This window comes from Bemisia tabaci, chromosome 8, assembly GCF_918797505.1.
Source record: "Bemisia tabaci chromosome 8, PGI_BMITA_v3".
Lineage (NCBI taxonomy): Eukaryota > Metazoa > Arthropoda > Insecta > Hemiptera > Aleyrodidae > Bemisia > Bemisia tabaci.
Window position 1 is genome coordinate 8,216,264 of NC_092800.1, and position 11,748 is coordinate 8,228,011.

Below are 11,748 nucleotides of genomic sequence, written 5' to 3' on the forward strand. Positions count from 1 at the left end.
AGCATTATGTAGCGGCCAAAACTAATTGCATTGTGGTAGTAAACAAGGTACTGTCTTTACATCTTCTCTGTTCAAAAACTAAGCAACTAAATCTCAATTTTTTTTTTTTTTTTTTTTTTTTTTTTGAGTATGGATCCAAATTTATTCATGATGATGGGTTTTCAGAGAAAAATTTCGTGAGGCTATTATTTATCAAATTATTGATGTTCATTTTTCGTACGTTATCATGAGAGAAAAGTGAGGGAAACAAATACAAAAACTACAAAATTACATCCTTTTGATTTTCCGCTGAGAAGATGATAAATTTGCACAATTTTTATAACATTCAGGTAATGACTTTAAATGTGGTGATTGTGGTGTAGTTGTTGCAGCAATTTAGGGAAGTGTCTGTACAATTAACATGAGATTAAATTTCGATTTTATGGATTGCGATTTTTTAGTGAGAAAATTACGGTGAAATTGAAAACAATCGCTCAGATGTTGATGATCCTAGCGATTTTATCGCTAAAAAATCGCACCTTAATTTCAAAATACCGCAATTTTTCTGTTGAAAAATGCTGCTTGTGTACTGGCTAAAGTTTCATCTCATATTCAGATCAAATATATAAACCTAGACCAAACGTATCGTTTATTTCTTCTTGGGCTTAGTAAAATACTTCGCAGGCACAAACGGCATTTTTGTTACAGTCAGTTTCGTGAGATTGTTTTTATTCGCGATGAAGACCACATTGCCAGGCTTTGCAAGAGACCTGGGTAAAGTTCCCATGGCTATGTTTGTCTTCAGGGTTGGAGACGGACATCCGCTGGTCACTTTGCCAACCGGGTAGTAATGCGGAGCTATGTCCAATGTGAGAATTTCAGCTCCATTTCGTGGGCACAATCCTTTGCCCTCTTGGACGAGCCCAACTCTTTGTTTATATGCGCCGCCTTCCTTGATTTGCTCCAGAATCTTCGACGCGCCGGGAAAATCTGCTCTTTCGCGTCGTTTCTTCCCTGTAATAATAATCAAAATTTGGCTCTCATATTTAAGGCGATTCGTTAAGGTTTCTGACGTGTTCGAACTGGTATGCAATATGCTGCATCGATAATGTTAAAAATCTTGGCAGATTTTGAATTCTTAGTTAAAAAAGGAGGATCGCCCCTGCGCATGAGCCTAAAGAATCATTTTAAAACAATAATTTGGCAAAATTTAGGGAAATGAAAGCAGAATCCTGTTTGGAAACAATCTTGCAATTGATGCAACTATCGATTTCTTTATCGAGTGCCAAATTTTTTTCCAAAGAGTATTCTGCTTTCATTTCTGTGAATTTTGCCAACTTTTCGGTTTAGAATGATTCTCTAGGCTCATGTGCAGGGGCTACCGTCCTTTTTAGGGCTGAAACTTCAAAATCTGCCGTTTCTTATTCCGCTGTAACGTTGCAAGTCTCCGCTCTTGTCTTATTTTTTCCTTGTAAATCAACCAAGAGTTTTTTAGAAATTTTATTTTCTGCGCAAAATTTTGAATGACTGAAGAGAGTTTATAGATAATGCGCAAAATATTTCAAGGAGATATGAGGAGGATTTTATGGTCAGTTATCCTTTAAATAAATCAAACATAAATAGAGAGTTTTAACCGCGGCTGCATGATGGATCAGAGGTACATATTTTTTTACTGCAGCCATTCAGTAGTTTCCCTTGCTTTACAAGACTGATTAACTTAGGTGCGCTCCTCTGTAAACTTCTTATTTTATTTTTGGGCTATCAGCTTAAATATTAATTCTCTTTTTTGCAGTTTTGACCTCCCTCCCTCTCGTAACATGTTTGTGACGTAGGTTCCTATGCCTTGACAAAAGAATCCAAACATAAAAAGGCGTAACGCTCTCCTCAACCCCCTTCTCCCCTAAGACATTACAGAATTTATGAACGACCCCTTATCTAAATGGGGGTAAAATATTGAAACTTACCAATGGTCCATGTAAGACCTGCCTCTGGCGGTGTCGTGGTTGAATCGATTTCATTTCCATAAAGACATAAGCCGGCCTCTATCCTGTAAATACGGAAATAAACATAGTAAGTAATAATTTATTTTTATATTTATTTCAACACATTGATTTCATTTTATGTTGCGCTGAACACTAGAAATGTGCAAGCTCAACAATTTATATAACCATGAAATTGCGTGAAACTACAAAATCGCAGTCAAGCAGTACCTATCGTAGTAAATAGTATAACAAGAGGGCGAGAAGTATCCATTGAGCCCTTTTCTATCCTTTGCTTTTGCGTCTGTGATATAAAGACTACAAAATTGAATTATATTCCTCCGGAAATGGAATAAAAAAATAAATACATGAATAATTTAAAAAAACAAGCAGATTTATGACGAAAGGGTTGAAGAGCGCGCCGATAATGAGGTTTAAGTTGCTGAGAGTACATCAATTTTGAAACTGAACTTCTCGATTGCCAAGTCGGATAATTTCGAAGGCACAAAGATAGTATTCTAGACCACATACGCCATCTTGGATTTTTAAATTTAAAAATGCCACCTGGCACCGAGTTTTAAAAAAATCGAGCGAACAGGAGTCGCATATCGTACGAAAAACGCTACTAGTCAATTTGCCAACGTTAGTGCGCCTTCAATTTTGTCTGATACTGTGCAACATTTCCGAGGTGGAATAGTTGCTCAGAGCGCCTTCAAGCGTATCGCCTCGACTTGATGGCGGAAGATCACGACTGCCGCCGACATTTCACCTCAGAACGTGTGGATTTACACATTTTCTCATCATTGACGGAGAGATGAAATACATCCATACCTCAATTTAGCACTCTCAGCCACCTCCGCCATCTTGGAGTTATGAAATTTAAAACTTTGACTGAAAATTCGACCTCTAAGTGGAAAACATCTACTGCCACCAAGTCTCACAAAAATGAATCAAACAGGATCCGAGAAAGCATTTTAGGCCGCATCCACTATCTTGAAGTTTTGAATTATGAAAATTTGAGTTGAAATTCAGGGTTCCCGTCAGAAAATACCACCTGGCACCGAGTTTCAAGAAAATCGATCGAACAGGAGTCGCATACCGCACGATAAACGCCACCAGTCAATTTGCCAACTTTAACGCGCCTTCAATCTCGTCTGATACTGTGCAATACTTCCGAGGTGATATAGTTGCTCATAGCGCCTTCAAGAGTATCGACTTGACTTGATGGCAGAAGACCACGATTGCCGCCGATATTACACTATAACGCGTGCGTAGTTACACATTTTCCCATCACCGACAGTGAAATAATAAATATCCATACCTCAATTTGCGACGTTGCAAACTTTTTCACTGCCTATTTTGAACGGGTAGAAGAACACGAACACTTAAAATCTGCCGTAATTTTTCCGAGATATGACAAAAAGCATTATTTGAATGTGCTGCTAGCGAGCTGATAATAACAATAACTGATGAATTTGAATTTTTCATTTCAGTCTAATGTCTAAACTTTATGCTTAAATCAAACGGGAGGATAAGAAGTGGTAGATAGGAATCCTCGAACAAACGAAAACAGACCCGAAATTTTATAACCCTGGACGTAAATGAGCCCGAAGAGGTAATAAGACACCGAAACGTACTAAATGACAATCACTGTTATTATCAGCTCGCCAGCAGCACATTCAAATAATGTACTTTGTCTTATCTCGGAAAAATCACGGCAGATTTTAAAGTGTTCATTTTCGTTTACTCATTCAAAATAGGCAGTGAAAAAGTTGCAACGTCGCAAATTGAGGTATGGACGTTTTTTTATCTCACTTTTGGCGATGAGAAAATGTGTAACTGCGCAAGCGTTAGATTATAATATCAGCGGTAATCGTGATCTACCGCCATCAAGTCGTGGCGATACTCTCGAAGGCGCTCTGAGCAACTATACCACCTCGGAAGTATTGCACAGTATCAGACGGAATTGAAGGCGCACTAACGTATGTAAATTTACTGGCATCCGTAGAGTCCTATAGATCGTGCGATATGCGACTCCTGTTGGAAATGGAATTCAAAAATAAATACATGAATAATTTTTAAAAAAAAAAAACATATTTATTTCATAACGGTTGAAAAGCGAGCCGATATCGAGGTTTAAGTTAGCTGAGAGTTTATCGATTTGAAACTGAACTTAAAAGGGATAGACACCTCTATTGCAAAGTCGGATAATTTCGAAGGCACCAAGATAGCATTCTCGGCCACATCCGCCATCTCCAACTTTTGAATTTTAAAATTTTGAATGAAAATTCGACCTCATGTGAAAAACATCCATTGCCACCAAGTCTCACAGAAAGGAATCAAACAGGTGCCGAGATAGCATTTTAGAACGCATCCACTATCTTGAATTTTTGAATTATGAAAATTTGAGTTGAAAGTCAGGTTTTCCGTCAAAAAATACCACCTGGTACCGAGTTTCAAACAAATTGATCGAACAGGAGTCGCATATCGTACGATTAACGCTATCAGTCAAGTTGCCTACGTTAGTGCGCCTTCCATTTCGTCTGATACTGTGCAATACTTCCGAGGTGGAATAGTTGCTCAGAGCGCCTTCAAGCGTATCGCCTCGACTTGATGGCAGAAGATCACGATTGCCGCCGTCAATACACTCCTGGACGTTTCTTGAAACTCGGTACAAGGTGGCATTTTTTGACGGAAACCTTGAATTCCAACTCAAATTTTCATAATTTAAAAATCCATTATACTGGATGCGGCCTAAAATGCTATCTCGGAGCCTGCTTGATTCATTTTTGTGAGACTTGGTGGCAGTGGATGTTTTTCACGTAGAGGTCGAATTTTCAGTCAAAGTTTTGAATTTCAAAGCTTAAAGATGGCGGAAGTGGCGTAGAGTGCTATCTTGGTCCCTTCAAAATTATCGAAAATTGGTAATAATCTGTCTTTTAAAGGAATCCTCATCAAAACTCTCGGAATACAATTCAACTTTTGAATGACTGTCAAAAAGTAAAAATATTTCATTCTCTATGAAATATTTTAATGAAACGTCACTATGAGCCGAAAATTCTTAACAATTTCCAAAAATCGCCACTCATTTTTTGGCTTAAAATCATCAATTTTAGTCTGAAGTAATCATTGCAAATTTTGAAATTGTCGCTTACTTTCTTACCCCGGCGTTTAAGTCTCCAGAGATGTACATAATGACACTAATTCTACTACACGCATAGGTGGACATGCGTGAATCTATGCGAGTAACAAAGCTACCTGGACAAGTTGCATTGGTAATATAGACGAGTAACTTCGCAGGTCAGCGGGCTGATTATTGAAATCGATAGACAAAGCGATAGACAAAGAAGACATAGGGAAAATTGAGCGATCCCATTGGTTGAAATGGGTGATTGTTGTAGACCAAGGGAGAAAATGATGAACTGACTATACGATCCCTCGTGAATTGCCGTTGATTAGTCTATTACTCACCTCATGTGTCCATTGTAACCACCCACTTCCACTCATATAAACGCCTCATTTTCCCGTTGTCTTCTTTGTTCATAGCTTTGTTTATCAATTTCAATAATCAGCCCGCTTAAGTTTGTCTTTGTAACCAGAAACTTTGAATCAGCGGTTTCATACCTGAACCGTAAGGTAATTGGATAGCTCTAAATACAGACCGATTAATGAAATTGGTAGACAAAGCGATAGACAAAGAAGACCTAGGGAAAATGAAGCGATCCTTTATCGTTTGAAATGGGTGGTTGTCGCAGACCAAGGGAGAAAATGATGGACTAACAGTAGATCTCTTATGGGTTCCCCGGTTCCCGTTAGTTACTTAAGTACCTTCTTTGTGCATTGTAACCACCCGCCTTCACCAATAGGATCGCTCCATTTTTCCTTTGTCCTCTTTATCTATCGTAGGCATGTTCGATTATTTAAAAAATCGAATGATGTATAATCGTTAATCGAAACACGTACCTTATCGATCAAGCGAATACTCGGCGGCAAAATAATCGATAATTAATCGATTTTTTTGGAAATGTCCTAAATATGACTAGTTTGACAACTAAAATCGTTTGAATGTATTAGATTCTTTGGCGCGAAAAAACTTTTTATAACATAACCTCTGATCTCTGATTAATCGTAAACTAACAATCAATTAGACGGTTAATCGGATAGCCGTTAATCAACTATTGTAATCGATTACTAAGCGTTCGATTAATTGATTAACTTGTTATGAATCGACAATCGGACCATGCCTAGTCATGCCTAGATCTATCTATTGTAATAATGATCCCGCGGGGGACTGATTATTTAAATTAATAGACATAGCGATAGACAAAGAAGACATAGGGGATATATGGAGCAATCCTCTTGGTTGAAACGGGTGGTTGCTACAGACTAAGGGGGAAAATGATGAATGGTGGGGAAATGACTAAAGGTCTCTCGTCGGTTGCAATCACTTACCACCCTCATCCATAGCAACCTCCTCCTTCCACCAATAAGATCGCTTCATTTGCCCCAAATCTTCTCTGTCTTTTACTATGTCTATTAATTTCAATCATCAGCCCGCAGGTTGCTTCTGCAATTCAACTAACCTGAGCGAATCCCTGGCTCCAAGACCAGCCAGCTTCACCAGATCCGGATGTTTCTGCAACAAACCCTGAACGAAATCAGGCGCCTTCCGAGCATCGATCGCCACCTCGAACCCGTCCTCCCCCGTGTAGCCACACCGGGTGATCCGCGAATCCGGGGCGTCCTTGAGGGCGACCGCGGCGCTGCTCATAAAGTAGAAAGAGCTCAAGTCCATATCGACCAAAGGCTGGAGAATCTGCGCCGCTCGGGGTCCCTGCACGGCCAGCAGCGCTCGCTCCTCCGGGTCGCGGAACGTCACTTGCGCGGTTTTCCCGCTGGATTTGAACTTGTCGGCCGCCGTGAGGAGGAGATCGGCGACGACGCGCTTTCGTGCCGCGTTGGAGACGACGTAGAGGCTCTGCTCGCCGCTCTTCGTCACCACGAAGTCGTCCTCGATCCCGCCCTCGGAGTTCGTGAACACGCTCAGCGCGCTTTTGTGGAGTCCTAGACCTGGAATTTTTAAAGTACACTCAAAAAACAAGTATGGGATAGAGTCCCTTAATACTGAGAGTCAAGACAATGCGAATCCATTTCTGATCGGTTAACCGGATTTTAGGCCTTCACAGTGTCACAAACGGGAATAAATATTACATTTTCACCAGTCGCAAAGATTATAATCTGGAATGGACCGAGGAATTTCGGGTTCGACAAGGAGCAAACGGAATGAGAGAAGGAACGGTGAAAGGAATTTAAGAATGAGCCGATCAAAGATTACGAAAAACGTTCAATTTGTGTAATCTTTATTCCCGTTCGTGACTCCATGAGGGGTGTTGTCTTGTCTCTCAGTATAAAGGGACTCTAGTATGGGAAGAGTGACTTACCGGGCCGAGTTATGGATCATGGAGCCATAGAATATAGTTCGTGGAGTCATGCTCATAGGTTCACGACCAATAAAGTATGGCTCAGAAAGCCATACTGTGGACGGTAAGTCACTTTGGTTAGAAATTATGGATCTCCGAGCCATTTTTTATGGGTCTCAGAGTCATACCTTTTTTTGAGTGATGTCAGAGGTGCGATTATTGAAATTGATAGACAAATCGATAGACAAAGAGGACGAATGGGATATGGAGAGCTCCTGTTCTGCCGTGCTAAGTAAAAACGCCGTATGAGCCTTCAGACGTTGCCAAATTACTCCTGGCAAATCACTAATTTTCAGGATTTTTTTTTTTTTTTTTTTTTTTTTTTTTTTTTTTTTTTAATATTTGTTTACCAATTTCTCAAATAATTTTGTTTGTAATTGGATCTAAAACTTCTGAAAATTTCAAGGAAAAATATTCGTAATTTTTCTCAAAAATAAACATTTCATCGAAGGAACTTTGGCAACTCTCGAATGTTCATACGGCGTTCTTCCTTAGCACAGCAGTATTGATGGAAGTGGGCGGTTGCAATGGACAAAGGAAGTGAGTAATAGACTAACTATACGGAATCCCATGATGGACCCCATCGTTGGTCCATCATTACATTATTTTTTTTTTTTTTTTTTTTGTATTTTTTTCTACATTTTTGTATTTTTTATATTTTTTATTTTTTTTCATTTTTGTATTTTTTTCTGTATTTATTTTATTTTTTTGTATTTTGTATTTTTTTGTATTTTTTCATTTTTTTAAAATTTATATGGAGAAAAAAAAGCAGTTGTAGAGTCATAAAAACCTTGAACATCAGTGACGCAGACACTCTCCTAGCAGGTCGAAGGCATCGGGGCCGGTGATCTCGGTCTGGAGCATGTGAGAGACGTCGAAAATCGAGCACTGTGATCTGGTGTGGAGGTGAGACTCTGTTATGCTCACGTTTCCGTACTGCACCGGGAGTAAGTACCCGGCAAAGTCGACCATTTTCCCGCTATTTTGCACGTGCAGGTCGTAAAGGGACGTTCGAGCTGGCTTGTCGTCTTGTTTACTGTGCGCCTCTGCTGCGAATGCCCGAGATGCAGAAACCCCTAAATTAAAAGAAAAAATAATCAAATTGTGTTTAAGAACGGAAAAGTGGGTGAAGGTTATTCTGCGGTGCTAACAAAAAACGCCGAATGAGCATTCAAATGTTGCCAAATTTTCTCTCGGAAAATATTTATTTTGAAGGAAGTTATATTAATTTTTCTTTAAGATTTTCAGACATTTTGAATCCAAGCATGAACAGAAAATTTAATAGAAAATAGAATAGAAAATTTAAAGAAAAAAATTTACAAATAATTCCGAAAATTTGCTTTTGTCAAAGAAAATTCAGCAACGTCTGAAAGCTCATATGGCGTTCTGCCTATTAGAACGTCAGTATCATCAGCTGTATCTTACTCTACAGTAGGACAATCAGAATAACTCATAACGCCTGAGGTGCGAAACGCTCCAGGAGGGGAGGGGGGGGTGGTGAACCGCGAAGGATTAGGGGGTATAGCTTCCTAGTCCACTAAAAATAATTAGGAAACACAACCTAACCGGCCCGAAACGATACTACAAAATAAATAACTTAACATAGGACTAAGGCCAAAAGAACATACAAACAGAACACACAAAACCGAGACGTTTTGCAGCTACCACAAGCGCATTTTCAACCAGAAACTAAGAAAAAAATTAAACAGGAAATTTTTATTGAGCCTCATCGCTGTTATTGCACATCTCGTGTGCAGTTTTTCAAAAGCGAAGGGAGAGATAAATCGGAATGAATAACCACACATGAATGATGGCTTCTATACTGACCTGATGGATTTGCTATTCTTCCTCCGAATAATGTTCTGTTCGGAATGCATTTCAGTTGGCTTGATGTGCGGAAGAGCATAGAGCTCAAGGATGGATTTGTCATTTCTGCGCTGAAAAAGTATCTCCTAAACATTTGAAAAAATGATCAGTGTAAATATGTAAAATAAACACTCATACAGGATGTTAAGGCATATTAAACGAACCAAACACACATCCATACCGATAACATGTCAACAGCATACCAACACCAGCATGAATATTTTCTTTCAACACTCTTATCGACATCTGCATGAAATCCTGGTATGTGTGGTTGGTCATGTTGATATGTATGGTTGGTGTAACATAGATTCATCATTCGTTCGCTTTTGAATTATACTGGCAAAAGAGGATAATGCACTAAGAGTGTTGAACATTTTAAGAATTGGAAGTTCGTATAGGTTTCATGCGATGTGTCTTTAAACTTGCAGAAATCATTCTGTAAATCAGCTAAAAAATGAAACTACTAGTTCTAAGTATGAACTTACTATTTGTCTATTGATAATTCCTGGTTTTATTGTAACGTATACTAATGCGATTGTCAGTTAAATTCACAAGCTAATGCGAACTCGTCTCCTTCTTCGTAACAGAACGGGATAGGACTCTTTGTTGTCTTGCTTTCTGCCTAGCTCACGATTTGAAGGCGATTGATAGTTCAGTTCATAAATGAATAGCTTGTTTGAGTGAAATATATGTTTGAAAAGTAGCTTGAGTTCTAAGTTTAAGGTGATTCGATGGACGCCATATTACTTGTCAGAGCGATAATCGCATTAATTAGTTCCATGTTTTTAGATACTTGTCTTTTTTATCGAATGTTCAGATCACTTTTCTAGTGTCACGAAACTGAAGAATTCACTTGCCTTTGACAAACAAATTCAACGCGATAAAAGCAGGATTTTTTTAGAGGAAAAATATCCCATTTTAGTGCAGTTTCGATATGAGTATCGAATGCCGTATTTCTCCTCTAAAAAAATCCGTGCCTTTATTACGTTGAATTCACGTGTCTTTGGTAAGTGAATTCTTCAGTTTTGTGACAACAGAAATGCGATCTCCAAATTCGATAAAAATGACAAGTAACTGAAAACGTGGAACCCATCTCTCCCAGTTTATTTTCAAGTTTTTCGTCAGTTTATCAAGTAAGATTTCTGATTAGGTATATTGTACTCTATGGTTTAATCTCACGTCTTCGGTATTCCCAGCTTGGTCACGGGTTCTATTTGGACGTATTTCTACCAAACAGACCTATGTGGAAGTGAGAAATATGGGGTGTGCTCGTTAGTCTCTGGCCGTAAGAGTGAATGAGAATAATAAAGCGCCAGTGACGTCAGCGGCAATGATAGTGCGCACTCGAGCGAGGGGGGAGATCGTTAGAGGGATCCTTTAACTCATGAGCCCTGTCCACAACGCTCTCGTGCCATGCCCGCGGCTCATGAGTTCCGCACTCAGCTGCACATAGGTCTGTTTGATAGAATGCAATATCCCGCTTTTCCAATTCTTCAAAAGGAACCACGCCCACTTTTACATTGCTTCTTATGCAGATTTCTAGAGCACACCCCACATTTCTCATCGCCACATAGGTCTGTTTGGTAGAACCACGTCCATTTAACCCTGTAAAAGGCTTTAAAATTTGTATAGTCTACAAATATATATTTATTTGCAAATAATACATACATAAACATACATACAGTATAAAATGGAAATGTGGAATAATGTGACCAAATTTGGGAAAACCTATGAGTGAGAGCATGTCTCTTGATCTCGTCACACCACATACTAATGAAGAAAATATCGTTTTTAAGCCTTATCAATGATACCATTTTAGAGAAATGTTGCCCGTTTTAATCTTCTTCTCTATCTCAAAAAAGGCGCAAAGATTACCCCACAAATTTTGAGCAAAACAAACGTGTGCCATTCCACGTTACATGTCCTAATTTTTCGATTTCCCTGATATAAATCCGTATGATGGAGGTCACGTATTTTAGCCATCGATGGTAATTTAAACTCTCATCTTTTAAGAATCAGATTTTTTGGAGCTATTTTGTCTAATTTTTGTACTTCTTGAGTTTTGAGTAAAAATTATCAAGTACTAACCTCACTTTCCGCCAACTTTCACTACCCGGTGCGAACACATCGGAATAAAGCAAATAATAAGTCTACGTGAGCCATCAGATTAATCTGACAGACGTAACGGATCAAAGATACCTCTGCCTTATCAGCCTTGTTTTGATAATAAAAATATTGCTCGTGAACCAATTCGGCGATTGCGCTCCCAAATAAGCGTTCAGTTTCTTTGGAGCGGGGGAATTAATCGCGTAGTGTGTTTAGATTATGAAAGTTCGGAGGAAAAATTTAATTAACAGGAAAATAGAAATCTACAAGTTTACGTGCAGTTCAGTGCTTCAAATGCCTCATAATTTTACACGGTGACCAATAGGTCAATAAATCAT

The 11,748-nt window shown here is 38.9% G+C and overlaps 1 protein-coding gene across 1 annotated transcript; it reads right to left on the reverse strand.

Annotated features, from left to right (window-relative positions):
• Positions 1 to 260: 260 nt before the first annotated feature.
• LOC109043244 (aminomethyltransferase, mitochondrial) lies at positions 261 to 11,536 on the reverse strand. The gene is given in 7 exon segments (XM_019060387.2): positions 261 to 993; positions 1,944 to 2,026; positions 6,542 to 7,028; positions 8,229 to 8,256; positions 8,258 to 8,514; positions 9,266 to 9,390; positions 11,393 to 11,536. Coding segments are annotated over 6 exon segments (1,323 nt in total). The 5' UTR covers positions 9,369 to 9,390; positions 11,393 to 11,536; the 3' UTR covers positions 261 to 628.
• Between the last annotated feature and the right edge of the window lie 212 nt (positions 11,537 to 11,748).